At 37.3% G+C, this 24963-nt stretch overlaps 1 protein-coding gene across 3 annotated transcripts in view; it reads right to left on the reverse strand.

The window, feature by feature from the left end:
• Positions 1-24963, reverse strand: part of LCLAT1 (lysocardiolipin acyltransferase 1) — a 180824-nt gene that overhangs the window by 76952 nt on the left and 78909 nt on the right. For all 3 annotated transcript variants that reach the window (XM_059188701.1, XM_059188700.1, XM_059188702.1), the window contains one exon: positions 925-1071. In XM_059188701.1, the coding sequence (XP_059044684.1) occupies positions 925-1071 (147 nt within the window). The remainder of the gene's footprint in view (positions 1-924; positions 1072-24963) is intronic.

The following is a 24963-nucleotide window of genomic DNA, read 5'->3' on the forward strand; positions in this document are numbered from 1 at the left end:
TAACTTAAAACAACAATAAATGAAACTGGTTACTATTATACCCTTTTCTTTTCTTTTCTTTTCTTTTTTAAGATTTTATTTATTTATTTGACAGAGAGATCACAAGTAGGCAGAGAGGCAGGCAAAGAGAAGGGGAAGCAGGCTCCCCGCTGAGCAGAGAGCCCAATGTAGGGCTCAATTCCAGGACCCTGAGATCATGACCTGAGCCGAAGGCAAAGGCTTAACCCACTGAGCCACCCAGGTGCCCCTATTATACCCTTTTCTTATGAAAAAGAAGTTGAGAAAAAAGGGTCTAATGGATATATTTGTATCCTAAAAGAGGACAGAGAATATACGGAACAGGAAGGGGATTTTTTTTTTTTTAATTTATTTGACAGAGAGATCACAAGTAGGCAGAGAGTCAGGCAGACAGAGAGGGAGAGGCAGGCTCCCAGCAGAGCAGAGAGCCCCACTCGGACCTCTATCCCAGGACCCTGAGATCATGACCTGAGCTGAAGGCAGAAGCTTAACCCACTGAGCCACCCAGGTGCCCAGAAAGGGCATTTTAAAATGACGCTTTGTTTTTCGTAAGCTTTCACTGGCTATTTGGGGGTTTAATTTTGTGGTTCCATAAAAATTATAAGAAATTATATAAAAGTAAAAGGCTGACACTTATATGTGACTTAAAATATAAAGCTCTAGGATGGCAAGTGTGAATAATAATGACCTCTTGGAGTTGCCCATCATAAAGTCTATGGTCTGGAAACCAGGAATTCTAGGTTCTGGTGTGCTACTGATTCAGAGTGAATGACTTAGTGGTGGACCATTAAGACCATTAATCTTACTGGTTTCACTGATTTCATCTGAAGAACAGAAGTTTAGATCAAGTGATTTCTAAGCTCCTTCATGTTTTAAAATTCTGTGATTCGATCCCAGGCTACCTACCTGTGAAATCAGTCCCTTCTGGGAATAGGAGGAGTTGCAGTGGTTCACGGATATCACAAAAATAATCAATTATGTCTTCAAAATGGCTCTGGTCATCCTTCCATTTCCTATGAATGAAGATATAGGCAGCAGCCTGCATGGCCCAACCTAGAATCAATTTAACAAGCATTTACATATAATTTTATTGTTAATATCCACATATTATTGAATTTTTCAATTTTTTATCATGAATTATCTATTATCCTAATAAGGATCTCATGATATACCTTAAATTCAGCACTGATCTTTGGTTAAGTAACACATACACCAGAAAATATTCTTGTTAAATTCATGGGTTTGTAAAATTCTCAAAACCTCTTTTCAAGTCAAACCCAGCTATTAAAATAGCCAGGAAAAAAACTTCCCCAATATTTGTCAGTAACTCCTCCAGTTTTAATGATCCTAACCAGACATTTTAAACAAGATATCTACAAGAGATATACAACATGTTATCAGGCTTACAAAACAGTAAGCAAGAGACTGTTCTAATGTCAAGTATTTCCCCTGCTATACTACTTAACCTATAAATTCAATTGCTATTTTCAAAGTTAGCCCCTTCTTTAGATTTTATTTAAAAGGGAAAAGGTGTAATGGGTACTAAACACATTAACCAGAATATATACTGTGATCACATTTCCTTTATATTTAGGGCAAATCAACCTTGTTACTGAACACTGAAGGAGGTCGTTTTAGATGAGCCATGTTTCACCAAACCAGTCATCCCTCCCTGGCCGAAATGACTAGAACTACTGGTAAAGTTGACTCAGCCAACCTATTGTCTGTTCTGTAGTCTATAAAGCATGAGACACTTGGCCCAAACACATTAACTACGATGGCCAATCAAATGATCTGTCAGAAATTTTACCTGGGACCATGGAGAAAATATACTGGCAATATGAAAGTAAACAGACGGACAAGATGGCAGATAATATGCCAGCAGCAGCTGAGGGAACATAAAATCAGCACATTGCAGGAAAGATCTAAAATCTTGCTGCTGAGATGCCTATAGCTGATTTTAATCTGGAACAGAAGACATTTTTAGTCTCCACAAAGGCTGGCCGGTCTATGGATCCATCTCTTGGATATCCACAGGAGTCCGTCTCCCTTACGGTCATGTGTATCTTTACAATATACTTTCACTGTTTCAACTAGAGGGAGTAAGTGATAGCTCCTTGCAAACAAAGAACACAACTAAAACAGTAACTGTCATCATTTGGTAAATACAATGACACCCTGGGAATATAGAAAATGATCATTAAACCATTGGTTAATCACTTAAAAAATTGTAAGATGATTTGGTTTGAGTAAGTCCAAACTAGAATCCTGTAGTCTACAAATATAAATGAAGGTACACTCGACAATCCACTTTAGTATAAGTCTTGCGCTTATACAACCAATTACTACTCACGCACTGTACTGTCAGTCTTTTTTTTTTTTTTTTTTTTTTTTTTAAGATTTTATTTATTTATTTGACAGAGAGAAATCACAAGTAAGATGGAGAGGCAGGCAGAGAGAGAGAGAGGGAAGCAGGCTCTCTGCTGAGCAGAAAGCCCGATGCGGGACTCGATCCCAGGACCCTGAGATCATGACCTGAGCCGAAGGCAGCGGCTTAACCCACTGAGCCACCCAGGCGCCCTGTACTGTCAGTCTTATCCATCATTGTTAGACTTGATCCCACACTTGGCCTTCCTACTCGTCTCTCTCGCTTCACCTGAGGACACCTAGGCCCACGGTATTTGTAAGCAGCATAGCTCTGGAGTAAGACTGCCTGGGTTAGAATCCTAGCTCTGCCACAAAACAGCTGTTCAGTCTTTGTCCCTCACAGACCCCAAATGTAAAAATTAGCACAATGCGGTGATAGTATTTACCTGATAGGGACTGTTGTATAAAGTAAGACTACTTAGCACAAAGTGTCAGTAAATAATAACTTTTACCGTTATTGAGATTAAGAAGTTATAATAATACTAGTACATCAGGGAACATAAAAGTTCCCAGGCACAATAGCAAAACAAAAAGGTACAAAAATAAAAATAACCTGTAGGCATTACATGAAGACAACTACAGAACTGGGAGGAAATGGTGAGAAACACAATGTTTCTGAACTTTGACCCACATACCAATCATCTCCAAATTTTTAATTTATTAGTTTCATATAATTACAATCAAAATTCCAATGGCATGAGGGTATATGAGAATTTGGCTATTTAAGTCTAAAAATTATCTATAATAAGAAGTGAAAATATCCAAGATAACTTTGAAACAGAAGAATGAGTAGGAGAGACTCACACCATTAACTATTAAATGTATTATAAAGCAACCATGAGTAAGCCAGAACAATGCATCTACAGAAATAGACAAATGGAAAATAATGCAGACCTAGGAAAAAAAGCCCCTGAGTATGTTAAAAATTTGGCATAGGATAAGGACACAATTTCATAACAGAAGGTAAAACCTGAGTTGGGGTTTTCTTTTTTAAATTGTTTTTTAAAAGATTTATGTGAGAGAGAGAAGGAGAGAGAATCCCAAGCAGACTACCCACTGACTGTGAAGCTTGGTGTGGAGCTCAGTTCCACAACCCTGAGATCATGACCCTGAGCCAAAATCAAGACTTGGACGCTTAACCGACTGAGCCACCCACATGCCCCCTTTTTAAACATTTTTACTGAGGTATAAGCTAAAGTGTGCAGATATTAAGTATGTAGGTGTAAAGCTTACTAACATGTGGCCACCATCCAGATTAAGGTGCTGAACATTTCCAGCATCTCAGAATATTCCCATTTGCCCCCCCTGCCAGTGAGTTACTGCCTCTGTCCCCCGCTTCCCAAGGAAACCATTATTTTGACTTTTTTCATCATAAAGCATATAAATGAATTCACACGGTAGGTATTTTTTCATCTTTGGCTCCTTTTGCTCAATTTCAGTCAATGAGATTCATCCATGTAATTATAGGTAGCAGTATATTCTATACATTGCTGTGTAACAGTCAATTAGATGAATATACACCAACTTATTTGTACTGCTGATGGAGAGACTTCTTGGTTATTAGGAATAAAGTTAGCATGGTTATTCTTGTATCTTTTGTTGAGCATAAGCACCTACTTTTCTTAAGTGAATACTCAGGAGTGAAGCAGCTACAGCACAGGATTTATATACGCCCAGACTTAGTACACAGTTTTTTTTTTTTTCTCTCAAAATGATTATATCAACTGACACACCCACCACCAACAGGTGAGTTTCTAACTGATCTATGCCTTGCCAACACTAGATCTTATGGGGCCTTTTAATTTTAGCTATTCTTTTTTTTTTTTTTTTTTAAGATTTTACTTATTCATTTGACAGAGAAAGCATAAGCAGGGGGAGCAGCAGGCAGACCCAGGAGGAGAAGCAGGTTCTCTGCTGAATAGGGAGCCTGATTTGGGGCTCAATCCTGGGACCCTGGGATCACAACCTATGCTTAAGGCAGATACTTAACTGGATGAGCCACCCAGGCACCCCAATTTTAGCCATTCTAATCCACGGATAATAGTGTGAGTTTGCATTTCTCTTATGATTAATCATGTTGACTGAGAGCCTTTTCATATGCACAACAGGCACTGATGTTTTTTGTGAAGTGCCTCTCCAAACTTTCTGCACACACATACACAGAAAATATATACATAATTCTAGGTTTCAAAGATATAATATGCCAAAGATCATCTCTCAGTCTGAGGCTTAATGGTGTCTTGTTATGAACTTACATCTAATACTAATGAAGCCCAATTTACAAGTTGTGACCTTGTGGCTCATGCTTTTTGTGTCTTAAGAAATTTTTGCCTAGGGAATCCCTGGGTGGTTCAAGATGGGTTAAGTGTCTACCTTTGCTCAGGTCATGATCCTGGAGTCCTGGAATAGGTCCACATCAGGCTCCCAGCTCGTTGGGGAACCTGCTTCTTCCTCTGCCTGCACTCGATCTCTCTGACAAATCTTTTTTTTTTTTTTTTTTTTTTTAAGAAGAAAAAAATTTTTGCCTACTCCAATTTCTGAAGACATTATTCCATGCATTCTTCTAGAAGCTTTAGTGCTTTAACTTTCACATTTTGTTCTATAATCCATCTAAAAATAATTTTTGTATATCATGTGAGGCAGAGGCTAAGATCCTTGTTTTCTATATGGATATTCAATTGCCAAGTATTGAAAGGACCATGAGATCGTCCATTTAAATAATCAAATGTTTAAGAAACATTATACAATAAATGAAAACATACAGCTTTAAAAAAAAAGTTTAAAAAAAATGTCAAACAATATAAAACTATGTAGATTCAAACAAGAAAATACTCCATGTCCTTCAAGCCCCCAGGTCCAACAATCATCACTTCTCTTTAGTTGAACCACAGTTAACAGTTTGATATGAATTATTCTGCATTTTAAAAAACTCATTACATATACAATTGGTGCTTTAAAAAAAAACCACTTAAAATCGTATCTTATATACTGGTCCGTGATTTGTTTTCATTTATCACATATACATATGGATCTACCTCATTTTTTGATGCCGACATTGTATTCTCTACTATTGCTGCTCAAAGCAGTTTTAATCTCTAAACCATTATTGACTAACAGTTTTGTGAAATGCAAGAAAATGAATTACTAGAACAATGATCACACACTTGGAAGTTGTTAACAATGTCACAACACTATAAAAGTTTCCAAGTACTCTTCTCTCCTGCTCCCTTCTCTCAAGGTGGTTGGGTCACAGTTTGCTAACTGGCACTGTTATGCGAATGATACTTCAGTTAGCCCTGTTCTGTTATACTATGACCTATTATCATGTAGAATGTACCCAATCTGAGAATCTGTCTTTAATGGAAAAGTTTATTCCATTCACATTATTGGAGAACTGCTGCTTCTTTTACTGACATCATTTATGTTTTATGTTTGCTAGACTTCGTGATTTCTGCCCATCGTTTTCCCCTTTTCTGTCTTTAGCTGAAATTATTTTTTCTCCACTCCCTTCTTTGTTCTCCAATGCAGAGGTCCACGAACTATGGACCAAACCCAGCCCACTGTCTCTGAATAGACCACGAGTCAAGAATAGTACTTTGTAATCTATGAAAATTATATGAAATTCAAATTTTATGTTTATAAACAAAGTTTGATTGGAGCTCGGCCACACCTACATGTTACGGAGACTGTCTATGGCTGTTTCTGAGCCACAGCCACGGAGCGGCACAGGTGTGGCAGAGAGACGGTATTGCCCACAAAGCCTGAAGTATTTAGTACCTAGCCCTTTATGGAGCAGTTTGCTACCTCCTACTCCAGTGGTTTGGAAACTATACACCCTGTTTTGTTCTTTTAATGGACATCCTTGAAATTTTTTCCAACTTTTCATTTTTGACAAACATTTAAACTTCTATCAACATTGAGTTAAACAATAATCTTCTCCCCAAAAACCTATGCTTTCCTCTTGTGCTTTTCCAAATTTGCATAAATCATCCAATAGTTCCCCCAAAGTTGCTATTATTATTACTAACGCATTCCTTATGCTTCACAGAAATAATTTTAATTGCCTGGACTTGACTGGCTTCCTTATCACTGTTTCTTTTATCTTATGGTCTTCTGTTAGTCCTCCTGAAGGAATTCCTTTCAAAACATGTTTAAATCTTTGCATTCCTAAAATGTATTTATTTGTTCTCGAGTTTTTGGAGGCCAGTTTGGCTAAAAACAAAACTTGAAATTCCAAATCATTTTCCCTTGAGAATTTCAAAGCTATTTTTCCACGGTCTTCCATCATCTGGTAGGGCTGCTAAGACATCTGACATCAATCTGATCTGTGTAGATAACCTAATCTTTTCCCCCCTCTGGAAGCTTGCATGGTTTTCTCTTTACTCTTGGTTTCATGGAATGTTCCCCATGTGAGTCTAGGTATGGGATTTTTTCATTAATTCTGCTCAGCAGGGGTGCTTGGGTGGCTCAGTGGGTTAAGCCTCTGCCTTCTGCTCAGGTCATGATCCCAAGGTCCTGGGATCAAGCCCCACATCAGGCTCTCTGCTCTGAAGGCAGAGGCTTTGACCCACTGAGCCACCCAGGCACCCCAAAGAGTTAACAATTTAAATAAAAATGCTTATTGAAAATACTTTATATGTTTATAAAAAATTTAAAATTTTTTTTAAAAATGCTTATTGAATGGTTGCTATGTGCCTGATACTATTCAAAGCATTTTTCATTAATTCAATGAATTCTCAAGACAACCTTATGAATTAGGTAAACTGTCCTATTTTATGGATGAGGAAACTGAGGCACACTGCAACTCAAAGAGCAAATAAGTGATAAAGCCCAGTTTCAGACACAAGCAGTTTGGCTCCAAAGTTATGTTTTTAACCAGTCACCAAACAGACTCTCAGCAATGGGTATTTGAATCTCTCTAAAATTAGTAGGTAAACATAGTTTAAGTTCTCCTAGGGGAATTATGTATTCCTCGGAGCTTAAACTTCCCATTTTTTGATATTAGACTCCCCTTAAAATGATACATTTTCCACAAATGTTAAGTCTAGATTGTCTTCCTATGTATAAAGAATGTTCTAGACTGAGCAATACTGAGAGGTAGAAGGTATTTGTCCATTCCAAGTGAGACCATCTGTTGCTTCCCTAAGGGAAGCAAGCTACAGTAGCAAGACCTCTGGGGTTATGCCATGATACTTTTCTGAACAGTCTGTTTCAGAAATCACAGAAAGGGAAGTAAAATGGCTGCATTAGTCTAGCTCTTGGATCTCTCCTCTGAAGATGATTCTTCCCCTCTGTGCCTCTGTCTTCTCATATCCATTTATACATCACTTACGCTTTTGAATCTTTCCTACTCCCTTGAGCTTAAACATTTTTCTCCCTTTCATAAAAATCATAAGAACAAATTCAGAGTGAACTTCTTTTTCCACGCCATTGCCATCAATGCATACTTTGTGTTTAAAGCAACACCCAGAGTTTTCTTAACATTGTGGAGATCTTCAAACATGTATTTTTTGGTATTTATTTCATACATCTATGGCTGGATAAATAACTGGGCAACTGATCCTGTCCTCTGAAACTCATCTGTATTACTTGGTGTTTTGTTTTGTTTTTTTTCCCCCAAACTTTTCCATTGGAAGACAGTCCATCTATCACCTGAATTCCTCAGACAAGGGCTGGGAGTCTGGCAGGTTTATAAAGATAGATTCTGTGGATGCTGGCATGACTCTGTTACCACTGTTTTCTTTCTAAAACCTCACTGAAGTTATCAACATTGCCTTCTCTTCAAAGCAGACAGGAGTAATACCTGAACATACTCTATTGCTGAAAACTATTGCCTAACTTTAGAACCCGGTTTTCCCTGGCTTAAATTATCTTTTATCAAGTTTTTGAGTTCTTAAAAACAACAACAACAACAAAACCTGAGTATTTTTGACATTATGCATTCTTTCTAATTAAAAAAAGTAAGCTCTAGGGTGCCGAGGTGGCTCAGGTGCATAACTGTCTGCCTTCGGCTCAGGTCATGATTCCAGGGCCCTGGGATTGAGCCCCATGCTACTCCTTTACCCACTGCCACTCTCCCTGCTTATGCTTCCTTGCTCTGTCAAATAAATAAATAAAATCATTTTGTAAAAAAGTAAGCTTTTGGGGCTCCTGGTGGTGTCGTCAGTTAAGCGTCTGACTCTTGGTTTAGGCTCAGGTCTGCTCTCCGGGTTGTGAGATCAAGCCCTGTGGTGGACTCTGTGTTCAGCAAGGAGTCTACCTGGGTTTCTCTCTCCCTCTCCTTCTGCCTCCTCCCCCCAACAAATAAGTAAAATCTTTAAAAATAAATAAATAAATAAGCTCTTCATACATTTTTTTTCTTTTTTCAGTTTAGCATAGATGAATATAGTTAAAGGAATCATAAAAATATTTGCACTACTCACCTACTGCTCTAAAAACTGGACTTAAAGATAATTTGATCTGATGTCTCCCTGTTGTCCATGTAGTCATTAATTCATATGGTATCTACTACGGCACTATACATGTGACACCAGAAACCAAATGCAACGTGGAACATAAAAACTGTCCTCTTTACTTTATTTTCAATGCTGAATAGAGGGTATGAATGCAATCAAGGAAATGCTATCCATAGGCCTCCATTAAATGAGAATGAGTGATATAAACAGATGCACATTTTTGTATAAACTTAAATCACAGCAATCACGAACAAATACTGTATTTACTGAGGGTGTAGTTATGCATAACAATAATTTACATATAAATCCAGAACAAGTAGGTATTCCTTAAAATTTCAACCTAGGTCAGGGTGCTAAACACTACACAAAAGTCAGGGAAACCCTAAGCCCTACCTTCTTTGGATTCAACATTTTATATTTTATATTATATTATGCTGTCTATATCCCTCTTCTAAGCTGATTAACTTCCAAGATAAAAACAACCCTCACTGCAAATATCACAGACTCCACAAATAGATTATCATACCTACCTGCAGAGAGTACAAAGTCTTGCTTGGCACTGAAGAAACACCTAGTTACTGACAGCTTTTGTTGGCAAGATAAGACTCCTTGGTTATAATTTTTGAGTTCATCCTATTGTGGGACTAAAACCTATCTTTCATGCTGTAAAAGATTTGCCATTTATTCAATTTTCTAGATGAACCTCCATCTAAGAAATCCATCCCTATGGAAAATGAATTCCTCAGCAAGTACATTACTAGCTCTGCACACTGACAGGGCCGGTAACAGCTAGCATGTGGTGGGCAGAGTAACAACCCCCACAAAGACGTCTACATCCTAATTCCCAAAACTGTGAGTATGTGACATGGCAAAAAAGAATTAGATGAATTTAAGACAGAAGATTATCCTAGATTAGTCTACGGGGCCCAGTGTAATCATAGCGGTCCTTAAAAGAGGAAAAGGGAAGCAGGAAAAGACTCATGTTAAAGAGAGAGGGACTCAACCGGTCCTTGCTCGCTTTAAAGGTGGAGAAAGGAGGTCAAAAGCCAAGGACTGAGCATCCAACTGAAGCCAGAAAAGTCGAAAAGATTCTATACAGAATCTACAGAAAGAAGCCAGTCCTGCCAGTGCCTTGATTTTAATCCAGTGGCCACAACTCAGATTTGTGGCCTCCAGAACTGCAAATGATAAGTGTGTACTTTTTTGGTTAAGATTTTATTTATTTGACAGAGAGAGAGATCACAAGTAGGCAGAGAGGCAGGCAGAGAGAGGGGGAAGCAGGCTCCCTGCTGCGCAGAGCGCCCGATGCAGGGCTCGATCCCAGGACCCTGAGATCATGACTTGAGCCGAAGGCAGAGGCTTAACCCACTGACCCACCCAGGCGCCCCAGATAAATGTGTACTGTTTAAGCCACGTCATTCATGGTACAAGCACTAATAGGAAACTACTACAGAGCACCATCAGTGCCAAAATCTTAGTTTCTAATAGTATTCTTGAAAAAATGGAACTAGGATTCCTTAGAGAAATGCTGAGTCCAGAGCTGTGGTAGGGGAAATACAAGAATCGTATACTGCTAGAAAGTTAAAAGGAAAAAAAAAAAAAAAGATGGAAGCCCAAAAGGACACAAGAACCAACCTGCAAGGTACCCTACTGGCCAAAGTCACACAATGTCAACAACAAAAATAAATTATACTGAATAACCCAAAGGAAAAAAGTATCAACAAGTTCATACTGGCATAATTAAGTGAGTAAATAAATGAGAAGGGACAAATCTTCTTTACAGAATTATAAATAAATTATGTATATCTCACTCTAGGAAGTAAAGCTTAGTGCCCCCTCCCCAGCCATTGTATGTAGGCTGTTGTTAGTGAATAAAAAATAGATAAAAAGGAAAAACAGCAACTTTATAGTGGAGAAACGTGGCAGGAACCACCTTAAACCAAATGATTACAGGTAGCATCATTGGTGATAAGCCATGTTGATATCATGGACCTCCCTGATGAGAAGAGAACTTTGTTTCTGTGGTGCTTTTCCCTAAAACCCATAATCCCCATCAAACCACGAGAAAATATACAAACTCAAATTGAAGAACAATCTATGAAATATCCAACCAGTACTCTTCAAAAACATCAAAATAAGGAGACTTTCACAGAATGAAGAATAAGGAAACATGGTAACTAAAAGAAATGACAGGATCCTCAACTGGAACCAAAACAGAAAAAGGGCATCTGAAATCTGAGAGAGGTCTGTGGTCAATAGTACTGTACCCATGTTAATCTCTTACTTTGACACATGTCCCAAGGAAACTGGGTGAAGAAAATAAAAAAATGTTTGTACTATCTTTGCAAAATTTTCTATAAATCTAAAATTATTCCATATATAAAGGTATTTAAGAATCAACTATTTGTTGATCCAATCTTTTGCTTCATTTAAAATATATACAAACACAAACACAATAATGACCACTTTGCATTCTAAATTCAAAGACATTAATATTCTTATCTGAGATTCACTTACTATACCATAAATAGTTAAAGATTATCAGCAACAACATTTCTAAGATACAGTTTTGGCATTATTTTTATTGTGGAAGAACATTTCTAATTCTTGGCTACATCATATGTCCGTGCCTGGTGTTCATTACACAATAGTATAACAACTCAGAAATATCTGACTTCAAGCACAAGGAAAATATTTTCTATATGACTTATGATAAGGAATAAACAAGAGAAAAAAGTTTTTTTAACTCCCTTAATGATGACATATATAATAAATCTAATAGCCAATTCATTTTTTCCTCAGCACAGCAGTGTTGCCGTTGTCTGTTAAAAAAAAAAAAAAAAAAAAAAAAAAAAAAAAGACAAACATTTTCAGTTGAGGGACACCTCATTTAGCCACAAGTGAAAGGACAACCGAAAGCACTGGCGACAAACTACCTACTGACATTAAGTTTACAAAACAAACTACGAAGTACACTGGGTCCATCTCTCCTATCTTTTTACCATTATTATAAAGTGCCCTTTACAAAGTTGGCTCAAACTGATCACTGAAAGATTTATTTTGTTTGTGCTTCTCCACTAAATGCAAAACAGACACAAAACCTAAAGCTCTCCCCAAATTCTTTTCCTGCTCTCTCCTAAAAAATCACTGTCATAAAAGCATTCTTTTTAGATAATTTTTGAAGCCTAAGCAAAGGAATTCCTCATTTTCAGTAGACGCAGGGGGTACTAAAAGGTCTAGAATCAAAATATGCTTCATAGCTTACATCTGGGATGCCAAGCATCCTGAAGCAATGCAAATCTGACTAGAGTGTTAGAGACAGTGCACATCAATGGGACATGCAATTTAGGTAACCGCTTGGATTACAACTTCAATAGGTGATTCACTGAATGACCTTAAAGCCCAGAGTAATTTCTCCCATCCAAAGAAACTGTAAACTTCAAGACAGAACAGGGCTTAAATTTTGCTAAGAAGTCAGCTAACAAATTTGAAACAAAAGCTTCATTTAAATTACTTGGGTCTCAAGGCAATCCTAAAAAATACTTAGTTCTCAGTGTAATCCTAGAAAGAAGTACAATCCTAGTATACTGCCTGGCACATGATTTAACTGAATTGAACCTTTGTTCCCAATAGGTTTCTCTCCCTCCCCAACAACAAAAAAAGCATCAAAACTCATCTCGGCTGATCAAGTTTGGCAACTGAAACTATAAAATCAACAATTACAAGAACTTATTTTGCAAACTAGCAAAACTGCTAAGATGAAACTGATCTTCGCTTTGCATCTGAAAATACACAGATATGAATGCGATATCTAACCACAGAACTAAAATACGTTTAACATACTCTGTTTCATTTGATGGTTTTCATAAAGATCTTGATTCATGATAAGCATTTAATAAAATTTACCGAATGAGTACATCAATCATTGGATACTTTTCTTTAAGAGCTTGGTGAAATGAAGAAAGCAAGTTTTCAGCTATAAATAACAGAATACTAATCTGATAGCCATATAAACAATCTGGATTTATGTTTCTCACATAAAATAAAGGTGGCCTCAAGGCTGGTTCAGAGTCCAGGCTCTCACAGTCTACTCCGCCATCCTCTTGGACACAAGACAGTTGCAGCAGCTCCAAGTATGATGTGCTCTAACAGTAACGTCCCAAGCAGGAAAGGGGCAGTTCCATCCTCCCTTCATCAAATCTTGCCCTTTGGTGGAAGGAGGTAATTTTTCCCAGAGCCTCCTGACAGACTCTTTCCCTTTGGTCTCGAGACTGGTTATTAGGAGGCAGAGAAAGCTGGTATCAGGTACTTTTATCCTGTCATGGGATGTGTAGATAAATGATTCACTGTCAAAATTAGTGAAACATCATCTCTGGCCTTTAGGTGTTTAGTAATAAATGCAACCACACCAGGAAGAAGGTTACTGCTGTGAAATCTTTTATCATTTAGATACAACAGGAAGCCAGCACTGATCAATTTCTTGTGGCTAAGCCACAAGAAAGTTTGCTGTGAGAGTAACAGCTACAGTATAGTGATTAAGTAGTTAGGAATCCTTGACTAGAAGCCCCCTTTGAAGAAAGGATCACAGAGGGAGCTTCAGATATGCTCGTTGAAGAGATTTGTTCCAGGAAGGGTCAACAAGTTGTTAGCTTGAATGATGAGCGCACTTACCAGATATAGGTAATAAAACTGATGACTTGGTTTACCAAAGAAACTAGTGGGACTGGAGTGTTAGGGACACCAAGTCTTGTGAGAGACTTCTCCAATTAGAAATTTATTCCCCTTCTGAGTCATGAAGCAACATTAATAATTTCGTTAAGTACAGCTGACATACATTGTTACAGGAGTTTCACAGTGATTTGACAATTCTCTATATTATGCTGTGCTCACACAACTATAGCTACCGTCTGTCACCACACAGTGCTATTACAACGCAACTATTTGACCTATATGCTGTACTCTTCATCCCATTCCGTAACTAGAAACCTACACCCCCAGTCCTTTTACCTGTTTTACCCAACTTCCACCCTTCTCATCTCTGGCAACCACCAGTTCTATTTATGGGTCTGTTTGTGCTTGGTCCATTTGTTTTTTTAGATTCCACATACAAATACAATCATCTGGTGTTTGTCTTTCTCTGTCTGATCTATTTCACTTAGCAATATACCCTCTAAATCCATCCACGTTGTCATGAATGGCAAGATTCCATTTTTATTGGGTGAGTAATATTCCACTGCATATGGGCAAGTGGCTTGCCTTCCTATCTTGGCTGATGTAAATAATGCTTCCATGAACACAGGGTTGCATATATTGTTTCAAATTAGTGGTTTTGGTTTCATTGGGTTAATACCCAGTACTGCAATTACTGGATCACACTTTTTTTTAATTTGGGGGGGAAGCCCCATATTGTTTTCCCCAGTGGCTACACCAATTTGCATTCCCACCAAGAGGGTATGAGGGTTCTTTTTTTCCCATGTCCTTGCCAACACTTGCCATTTCTTATCTCTTTGATAGTAGCCATCCTGACTAATAGAAGGTGGTATCTGTGGTTTTGATTTGTATTTCCCTCATGATAGTGACCTTGAGCATCTTTTCATGTGTCTGTTGACCATCTGTATGTCTTCTTTGGAAAATGTCTGTTCATGCCTTCTGCCCAATTTTTAACTAGTTTGTTTGTTTGTTCAGTTACATAAGCTCTTTATATATTTTGGATATGAACCTCTTATCAGTTAAATCACTTACAAGTATCTTCTGCCGTTCCTTAGTTTGCTTTTTTATTTCGTTGATAGTTTCCTTCACCATACAAGAGCTTTTTATTTTGGTATAGTCCTAACAGTTTCTTTTGCTTTTGTTTACCTTGCCTGAAGAGACATATGTAGAAAAGCGTTACAAAGGCCATGTCAAAGAGAGTTCTATCTGTGGTTTTTTTTCTAGGAGTTTTATGGTTTCAGGTCTCACAATTATCTATTTTGAGTTTATGTTTTGTGTATGGTGTAAGAAGGTGATCTTGTTTTCCCAGCACATTTATCTGTCTTTTCCCTATTGTATACTCTTGCCTCCTCTGTCATAGATTAGCTGACTATACACCTGGGTTTATTTCCGGGCTCACTTATCTGTTTCATTAATCTATGTGACTGTTTTTGTGTCAGTACCATACTGTTTTACTACAGCTGAGTAACATATCTTGAAATCTGGGATTATGATACCTCCAGCATTGTTTTTCTTAAGTTGTTCTTTTTGGGTTTTTTTGTTTTTGTTGTCTTTTGTTTTGCTTTTTGTTTTTTGTTTTTGTTTGTTTTTCGGCTATTTGGAATCTTTTTGTGGTTCCATACAAATTTTAGGATTTTTTTTTTCTAGGTCTGTGAAGAATGCTGTTGGTATTTTGAAAAGACTGCATAATCTGTGATTTACTTTGGCTAGCATGGGCATTTTAACAACATAAATTCTTCCACTCCATGAGCGTAAAAAATGCATGTTAAAAAAAACATGTCTGCATGTTTGTTATTAACCTTAGTTTCTTCTTCAATGTTTTATGGTTTTGAGAGTACAGGTCTTTACCTCCTTGGCTAAGTTTATTCCAGGTATTTTATTCTTTTGGTGTAATTTGAAATGGAATTTTTTTCTTAATTCCTCTCTGCTACTCTGTTATTATTGTATAGAAATGCAACAGATTTCTGCATATTTTTAATTTTGTATCCTGTGACTTTTCTGAATTCATTTATCAGTTCTTTTAGCTTTTTGGTGGACTCTTTAGGGTTTTCTATAAATAATATCACGTCATCTGCAAGTAGCAGCAGTTTTACTTCTTCCTTACCAATCTAGATGCTTTTTATTTTTTTCCCTTATCTGATTGTTGTGGCTAGGATTTGTTGAATGAAGATGGTAAGACATCCTTGTCTCATCCCTGATCTTACAGGAAAAGCTCTGTTTTTCACCATTCAGTATGATGTAAGCTATGGGTTTTTCATATATGGTCTTTATTATGTTGACCCCTAAACCCACATCGTTTTATAGAGTTTTTATCATGAATGGATGTTTACTTTTGTCAAGTGCTTTTTCTTCATCTATTGAGATGACTGCATGATTTTTATGACTCATTTTGTTAATGTAGTGTATCATAGTGATTGGTTTGTGGATACTGAACCGTCCTTGTATCTCACTTGATCATGACGAACAATACTTTAAATATATAGTATGAAATAAAAACAAGGGTCCACCAAACTGGATGAAGTTAAAGACTTTCATGGCTTAAAAATTATTTTAGTTTTAGTGAATGTCAAATTAAAATAGGAGGAAGCTGGGTAAGAGAGGAATTTTCCCTCTCATAGGAGATAAAGTCCAGTATTAATAAGCTATAAATGTAAAGTTTAATATTAATAAACTGTAAATGTCTCAATAGGAAAATATCCATTCTTTGTGCTTAATATAGAATAGTTATAAAAGGTAAGGTGACATAAATTTAGTAATTCTTAAAACTGCAGGAGCAGCATCATCTTTATTTCAACAAAGTATACTTTACTAAACCTTAAAACACATTAATGAGAAATAGTTAAAATGAAAAGTTTGTAGTAAATGAAAATAGTCTAAGTTTGTAGTAAATGAAAATAGTAAAATGAAAAGTTTGGCCACATAAAATGATTACCTTTGTATCAATACAACCCCGTGTTGCAGCCCTTCCATGTTTACTAGTAAGGTCCGCTATAATTACTGTTGCTATAGTGCACTGGCAAGGGGTAAAACAGATTTTAACCGACTATTTTTATTCAGGATCTTTAAAAACAGAAATGCTTATATAACACCAAAGGCATTTAAAATAAAACTGCAGTAAAAAAATAAAAAATAAAATTACAAAATAAAATTACAAAAATTAAATTGCAGTTATTTCTGTAAATCAAATTGAGCAAAAAATATTTAATACTTTGGCAATAGATTAATACTCTGGGAGAACAAACTTCTGAGTACCCTCCTACCCAGTTTCAATTATTCTGCTAAAGCAGACCACCACAGGAGCTTCTGGATATACACTCAGAGTCTCTGCCAGCCTTTAACAAACAATGCAGAGAAGCAGACATCAGAGGCCAACTTGTTACTTCCACGTCTCCCTGATCTCATTCTGAACAATCATTATTTCACAATTTCACATATTTCCTATAAGTTTATGTCACAATTTGTGATTTTCCTAGTTTTCACCATTCTATTCTGTAATTTTATCATTACCGAATTACATGACAATTTCCTATGAAACACATGTCAGGAGATTTTATTTTTTTTTAAAGACTATTTATTTATTTGACAGACAGAGATCACAAGCAGGCAGAGAGGCAGGCAGGGGGGGGGAAGCAGGCTCCCTGCTGAGCAGATTGCCTGATACGGGGCTCAATCCCAGGACCCTGGGATCATGACTTGAGCCAAAGGCAGAGGCTTTAACCCATTGAGCCACCCAGGTGCCCCAAGTTAGAAGATTTTAAACTTAATACACAACATGGCCACTTTTTAAATCAAAGTCTCTTTAATATTTATTCCTCTTTGTACTTTGGAAAAACCTCAAACTCTTCTGCCACTCAAGTATAATTAATAACCCAGGAAAATCAAGCAGCCATGAGTTGTGCGGGCACAAATGGAACAGAAAGTCCATTTGCCTGGTAATTCTGTACCAGGCAAAGGACTTTTTATGGCATCTTCTGGTTAATATTTCATTAATTGTTACTAAGTAGTTACAAAGTTGGCTAAAAATAAAAATCTATGTGTATACCACCATTAGAAACAGCTAAAATCTGACTATAGGACTTTTTTTTTTTTTAATTTAATTTCTTCACAAACTCTAAACTCTTTAACTTTACCAAAATTCTTTATAACCTGATCTGGAATTTAAACACTGTTACTGATTTCTTTCCTAGCAAGTTACATTAGTCTAATACTTTTATACTTTAAGAAAAGAGCTTCCAAATTCCAAACTTTGATTCGTTCTCCAACCTGGCACTACAGATATAAAATATCATTTTTTCTTTAGTCATCTGCAAATGAATTAAATAGACCAGAAAACTCCATTCTAAACATCTGGTAAGCAAACATTTATTTTAGAAATAATAATAAAGAGCAATATTAAATACTCCCTGAAGTCATGTGCAACTGTTAACAAGCTAAGTCTAGCATATAGCATAGTCTGAAGCAAGAGATGGATGACCACTAAGATGTTTCCATTCTTTTCCCTTTCATTTCCTCCTGCAAACTCCAGCTTTAATGGAGCTTTAATGCAAACTCTCATCTGCAAACTGCTCTGCTGGGGGTTTGGTTTGTTTTGTGTTTTGGTTTGTTTTCTTGCTGCCTACATTTTTACCTTATTTAATTTTCTTTGCATTTCTTTACAGGTTCTAAAATCTTTTTCTCTAATCCAAAATCAGTTCTCATTAAATTTTGCATTTTCATGAAATCTTACCAAGTCTACAAATTTTTAAGACATATCAATGTGGAAGACCCTCTCTGTAAGGAGCTTGTAACTCATGCGCAGGGAAAATGTACAAATGGAAAAGCTAAGAATGAAATACTTCAATAGGAACTCATGACAAGAGAAAAGAAAGTTTTGTGGTGATAAAAATGACTATACCATTGTATAGAAGGAGGAGTAAAGATTAGGTGGAGAGATTAAAAGTTCAGGTCTCTGAGACCCTGGAAAAATGAGAAGTCTAATATGGACCTTTATAAGGCAAGAGGTGGAAGGGCAGATGTTCTCACTGGAACTAGAGATGTAACAAACAGCAGCAAATAACACTTTACTGGAACTTAATCCTCACAACTACCCAATAAAGCAGTATTACTTTTTAAAAGTGAAATGTAACTGATAGATAATATTAGTTTCAGGTATAAAACAGACTGATTCCATATGATACATACAGGGAAAGGATCACTTCAATATGTCTAGTTAATATCATTACAAAGATAAAAATGTTTTTCTGATGAGAACTTTAAGTATCTACTGTCTCAGCAACTCTTATATGTCCAATACTATAATATTAATTATCGTCACCATGCTGTACATTTCATCCCCATAACTTATTTACTGTATGACTAGAAGTTTGTGCCTTCTGACCACCTTCATGTTATTTTGCTCAATCTCCAAACCCCAGGCTCTGCCAACCACCAATGTCGTCTCTGTATCTGAGGTTCAGTTTTGCCTAGTTTGTTGTTGTTGTTTTATTTTGTTTTTAGATTCCACATATAACTGAGATCATCTGGTATTTATCTTCCTCTGATTTATTTCACTTAGCATTAACACCCTCAAGGTCCAATCATGTTGTCTCAAAGGCAAGGTTTACTTCATTTATGACTAAATAATACTCCTGTGTGTGTGTGGGTGTGTGTGTGTAATTCATACCATTTGTTTTTGTTTTATTTTTGCTTTCTTTTAAATCCACTGTTACACAAAGTATTATCTTCATTTCAGGTATACAATATAGTGATTCAACAGTTTCATATATTACTCAGTGCTCATCATGGTTAAGTGTACTCTTAATCCCCTTCACCTGTTTCACCTGTCCCCACACACCTCCCCTCTGGTAACCATCTGTTCTCTATAGTTACAAGTCTGTTCCTTGGTTTGTCTCCCCCCCCCCCTTTGTTCATTTGGGGGTTTTTTTGTTTAGTAAATTCAACGTATGAGTGAAGTCATATGGTATCTGTCTTTCTCAGACTGACTTATTTCACTTAACATTGTACTCTAGAATCCATCCATATTTGTTGCAAATGGCAAGATTTCATTTTTTTATGGTTGAATATTTCATGATATACTATGCATACATACACACACACACACACACACACCCCATGGATTACTCAGCCATTAAAAAGTAATATATGGAATCGAACAGACTGATTTTGTATCATGTGACTTTACTGAGTTCATTTATCAATTCTAGTTTTTTGGTGGAATCTTTTGGGCTTCTTATATACAGAATAAATAAAAGTGGTGAGAGTGGACATACCTGTCTTGTTCCTGACTGTAGTGGGAAAGCTCTCAGTTTTTCCCAGTCTACACATTTTCATACTATTTCCTTAGAGTCCTTTGTATTTTTTCTTAAGATTTTATTTTTTTGACAGACAGAGATCACAAGGAGGCAGAGAAGCAGGCAGGCGCCCCAGTCCTTTGTATTTTTGTGATGTTGGTTGTTATTTCTCCACTTGCATGTCTGATTTTATTTGAATCCTCTCTTTTTTATTTATTTCTTTTTTTTGATGGTCTGGCTAAAGATTAACCAGTTTTGTTGATCTTCTCAAAGAACCAACTCCTGGCATCATTGTTTTGTTCTATTGTTCATTTCTACTCTAATCTTTTATTATTATTTTATTTTATTTTTATTTTCTTTGCTTCTACTGGTGTTAGGCTTTGTTCTTTTTCTAGTTCCTTTAGGTGTCAGGATTTATAGGGTTTTTTTCTTTTTTTCCAGATTTTTCTTGCTTCTTGAGGGGATCGAGAAATATTTGTCATGCCAGTGGCTATGAAAAGAAAGTTGGGGTAGCAATACTTAAATCAGACAAAATGTATGACATGAGGTAGGCCCATACCGCTGTAAATTTCCCTCTTAGAGCCACTTTTTCCCACTTAGAGCCACTATGTCCCAAAGATTTTGGACTGCTGTGTTTTCCTTTTCATTTGTCTCCATGTATTCTTTGATTTCTTGGTTGACCCATTCATTATTCAGATATTTTCTTGTGGCTGATTTCTAGTTTCACAGTATTGTGGTCAGAAAAGATGCATGGTATGATTTCAATTTTTTTTTAAATTTGTTGGGATTTGGTTTGTGGTCTAATATGTGATCTGTTCTGGAGAGTGCTCCATGTGCACTTGAAAAGAATGTGCCGGGGTATCTGGGGACCTCAGTCAGTTAAGCATCTGCCTTCAGCTCTAATCATCCCAGGGTCCTGGGATCAAGCCCTGCATTTGGGCTCTCTGCTCAGCAGAGAGCCTGCATCTCTCTCTCCCTCTGCTGTTCTACCTGCTTGTTTCCTAGCTTGCTCTCACACTTTCTCTCCCTGTCGAATAAATAAAATCTTTAAAAAAAAAAAGGATGTGAAGTCCACTGTTTTTGGAATGGAATGTTCTGAATACGTATGTTAAATTACCTGGTCCAAGGTATCATTCAAAGCCACTATTTCCTTCTTGATATTCTGTTTGGATGATCTGTCCATTGATGTAAGTGGGGTTTTAAAGTCCCCTACTATCATTGTATTACTATCAATTAGGCTCCTTTCTGTACTGTTTCATGTATTTGGGTGTTCCCATGTTGGATACACAAATATTTACAACTGTTGTATCTTCCTGGATTGTCCTCTTGATGATTTTATAGTATCTTTGTCCTTTGTCTATTGTTAACACTCTTTGTTTTAAAGTCCCTTTTGTATGATGTAAGTATTGTTACCCCAACTTTCTTTTCATAGCTACTGGCATGACAAATGTTTCTCGATCCCCTCACTTTCAATCTGTATGTCTTTAGGTCTGAAATGAGTTTCTTGCAGGCAGCATATAGATGGGTCTTGTGTCTTTTGACTGGAGCATTAAGTCCATTTACATTCAAAACAATTAATAAGTATTATATCATTCTGTTATTTGTTTTATGGTTATTTCTTTATAGTTCTTCTCTGGTCCTTTCCTCCCTTCCTCTTTTCTCTCATAAGTTGGCTTTTTTGGTGATACACGTGGATTCCTTTCTCTTTATTTTTTGTATATTGATTACTGGTTTTTGATTTGTGATTACCACAATTTGTAGATAATATCTTCTGCATATAGCAGTCTATGTTAATAGACCCTTAAATCTGAACCTATTCTTTACCCCTCTCCACCCTACATTTTAGGTATATAGTGTCATACTTTACCTTTTTTATTTTGTGAGTCACTTGACTGATTTTTTTCAGGTATACATATTTTTACTGCCTTTGTGCTTTCTACTTTTATTACTCTTATTTATGGTCTTTATTTTCTACTCTGAGAGTCCTGTATAACAATTCTGGTATGGCTGGTTTAGTGGTGATGAATTCATTTAGTTTTTGTTTGTATGGAAAACTCTCTCTCTCTCCTTGTATTCTGAATGATAGTCTGGCTGGACAGAGTATTCACAGTTGCATATTTTTTTCCTTTCAGCACCATAAATATATTATGCCACTTCCTTCTAACCTGCAAAGTTTCTGCTGAAAAATCCACCGATAGCCTTGAAGTTTCCCTTGTATATAACTGTTTTCTTTTTTCTTGCTGCTTTTAAAATTCTTTCTTTATCACAGCTTTTTGCCATTTTAATTTCCGTGTCTTGGTGTGGACTTCCTTGGGTTGACTCTGCAGGGGGATCTCTGTACCTCCTGCATCTGAATTTCTGTTTCCTACCCCAGATTCAGTAAGTTTTCAGCTGTTATTTCTTCAAATAAATTTTCTGCCCCCTTTTCTCTTCTCCTTCTGTGATCCCTATCATGCAAATGTTACGACACTTGATGGAGTGAACGAGTTCCCTAGGTCTACCCCCTATTTGTATAAATGTTTTTCGTTCACCTGTTCATCTTGATTACTTTCCATTACTGCCCTCCAGGTCACAGATTCATCTGTTTCCTCCAACATGCTATTTATTCCATCTAATGTATTTTTAATTTCATTTACTGTGTTCTTCACCTCTGTTAACTTTTTTTTTCTTTAATCTTTGCTACAGGTCTCACAGATGTCTTCCACTCTTCTCTCAAGTCCAGTAAATATCTTTATGACTATTACTTTAAATTCTATCAGGTATATTACTTATCTCCATTCCACTTAGGTCTCTTGCTGTGGTTTTATCCTGCCCTTTCATGGACATATTCCTCTATCTTCTCATTTTGTTACCTCTCTGTGTCTGTTTCTTTGTGTTAGGAAAGTCAGCTATGTCTCGTGCTCTTGGAAGTAGTGGCCTTATGAAGAAGAGGTCCTACAGTGTCCTACAGTACAGTGTCCCTATTCACTAGAAACTGGTGGCTCAAGGGTGGGTCCTCTATGCAGTATGTGTGTTTTGGATGAGCTGCTTTTTCCTTTGGTTCAGTCATCTGCAATGGCTCTCTGCCTGCTTGGTCCCTATGGTGTTGGTGGGCCAGTGTGAGGCCTCCTTGGGCTTGAGTTGAGTCAGACTAGGTGTTTATCAGAGATGCAGTGGCACCAAACAACAAGGTGCTAAACCCATGTTGTCCCAAGAAGCTTTTGTCAGTGGGTAGAACCAGCAATCACACCAGCTGTCAGCCCCCAACTCACTGCTGGGGCCGCAATCTAAGTGGTGTCAGGGAGAGCAAGAGTCACTTTGGACCAGTAGTGGCCCCTGTTGTGGCTGCTTGCACACTGCCAGGCTTGTGGCCCTGGTATGAATGGGCTCCAGCCAGGAGTGTACTGGATAGGGCAGATCTGTAATATGCTGGGGGTGGGGCATGCAGTTTTAACAAGGTTTACACAATGGTCCTCCATGAGAGGGAACCTTCTTCTGCTGTGGGTACCAAGGCCCTACAAACTCTGGGACCAGGAGATGAGGTATTGGCAAGGTTTGTGCTGTGTTCTCAGGGAAGGAACCAGCAGCAGACCTGGGTCTGAGACAAGTCTGGCTGGATGGGGGGGGGATCTGCTAAGCAGAGCTAAGCAAGGTGGATAGTAAATTTCTGCACTGCAGGTGGTCATGTGTTTATACTGGGACACAGTGAAGGGAAAGAACTCCTGTCCACTACTTTGTTTCTGGAGGAGTCTCCCAGTGATCTCTGTCCTGAATAATTCTCCATCCCATACACCTAAGGCATTTTTCAAACTGTGGCTGCTATGCTATCTCTTCCCAGGCTGTTTGTTATGCTGTCACTTTAAGGGCATGGACTCTATTTTCTCTCACCTTCTGCCCTCCAAGTTTTCCAAGAGCTGACCCACTGATTTTTAAAATTCCAGGCTTTAAGCCATGCTGGTTTTAAGAACTCACAAAATTAGGCCCCTCTGGTTTTCAAAGCCAAGTGTTATGGGAATTCATCTTCCCTGTGAGGGCTTCCTGGTGTGACAGTCTGTTTCTCTCCCCTCTCTGTGCCCACAGGTCCCTCCCTCTCTCAGACAGTCCTGTGGTTTCCCTCCCCACTGTGTCTCTGCCCTTCCTACCCTCTTCAATGTAACCTCTTCTCCACATTTAGTTATGGAGTTTATTCTGTCAGTCTTTGGGTAATTTTCTGGGTTATTTACCCTGATGTGAGTGTTATCCAGTTGTATTAGTGGAACAAAGTAAGCTTAGGGTCCTTCTACTCCCCCATTTTCCCAGCGATCTCCTATCTCACATCTTTATCCATTCATCCACTGATGGGGATGGTAGGTTGTTTCCTATCTTGGCTATTGTAAATGATACTGCAATGAACATAGGGGTGGCAAATATTTTTTCAAGTTAGTGTTTTCCTTTCCTTCAGAATACTGTTTTTAATTTTTTGAGGACTCTCCATATGGCTTTGCATAGTGGCTGAACAAATTTTAATTTCCCTTTCTTCCACAGTCTCACCAACACTATTTTTCATCCTTTTGACAGTATTTATTCTAACAGGTGTGTAATTATATTGATGTGTCATTATGGTTTTGATTTACATTTCCCTGATGATTAGTGATGTTGACCACCTTTTCACGTACCAGTCAGCCATCTGTATGTCTTCTTTCAAAAAATATCTACTCAGATCCTCCATCCATTTTTAAAAATTAGATTTGCTGGGGGGTTTTGGTGTGTTTTTTGTTTGTTTTTATTTTGCTATTGAGTTATAGGAGTTCTTCACATATTTTATATACTAACCCACTGTCAGATAAATGATTTATAAATATTTTCTCCCATTTGGTAGACTAGGTTTTCATTTTTGGATGGCTTCCATCATCTGTACAGAAGATTTTCAGTTTAATGTCATCCCTCTTTTTGCTTTTGTTGGCAAATCCATAAAATCATCACCAAGACCAATGTTTAGGAACTTACCACCTATGTTTTCTTCTAGAAGTTGTATGGTATCAGGTCATATATTCGTCTTTAATCCACTTTTGAGTTATCTTTGTGAATGCTGTAAGATAGTGATC

The sequence above is a fragment of the Mustela lutreola genome, chromosome 9 (genome assembly GCF_030435805.1).
Source record: "Mustela lutreola isolate mMusLut2 chromosome 9, mMusLut2.pri, whole genome shotgun sequence".
Lineage (NCBI taxonomy): Eukaryota > Metazoa > Chordata > Mammalia > Carnivora > Mustelidae > Mustela > Mustela lutreola.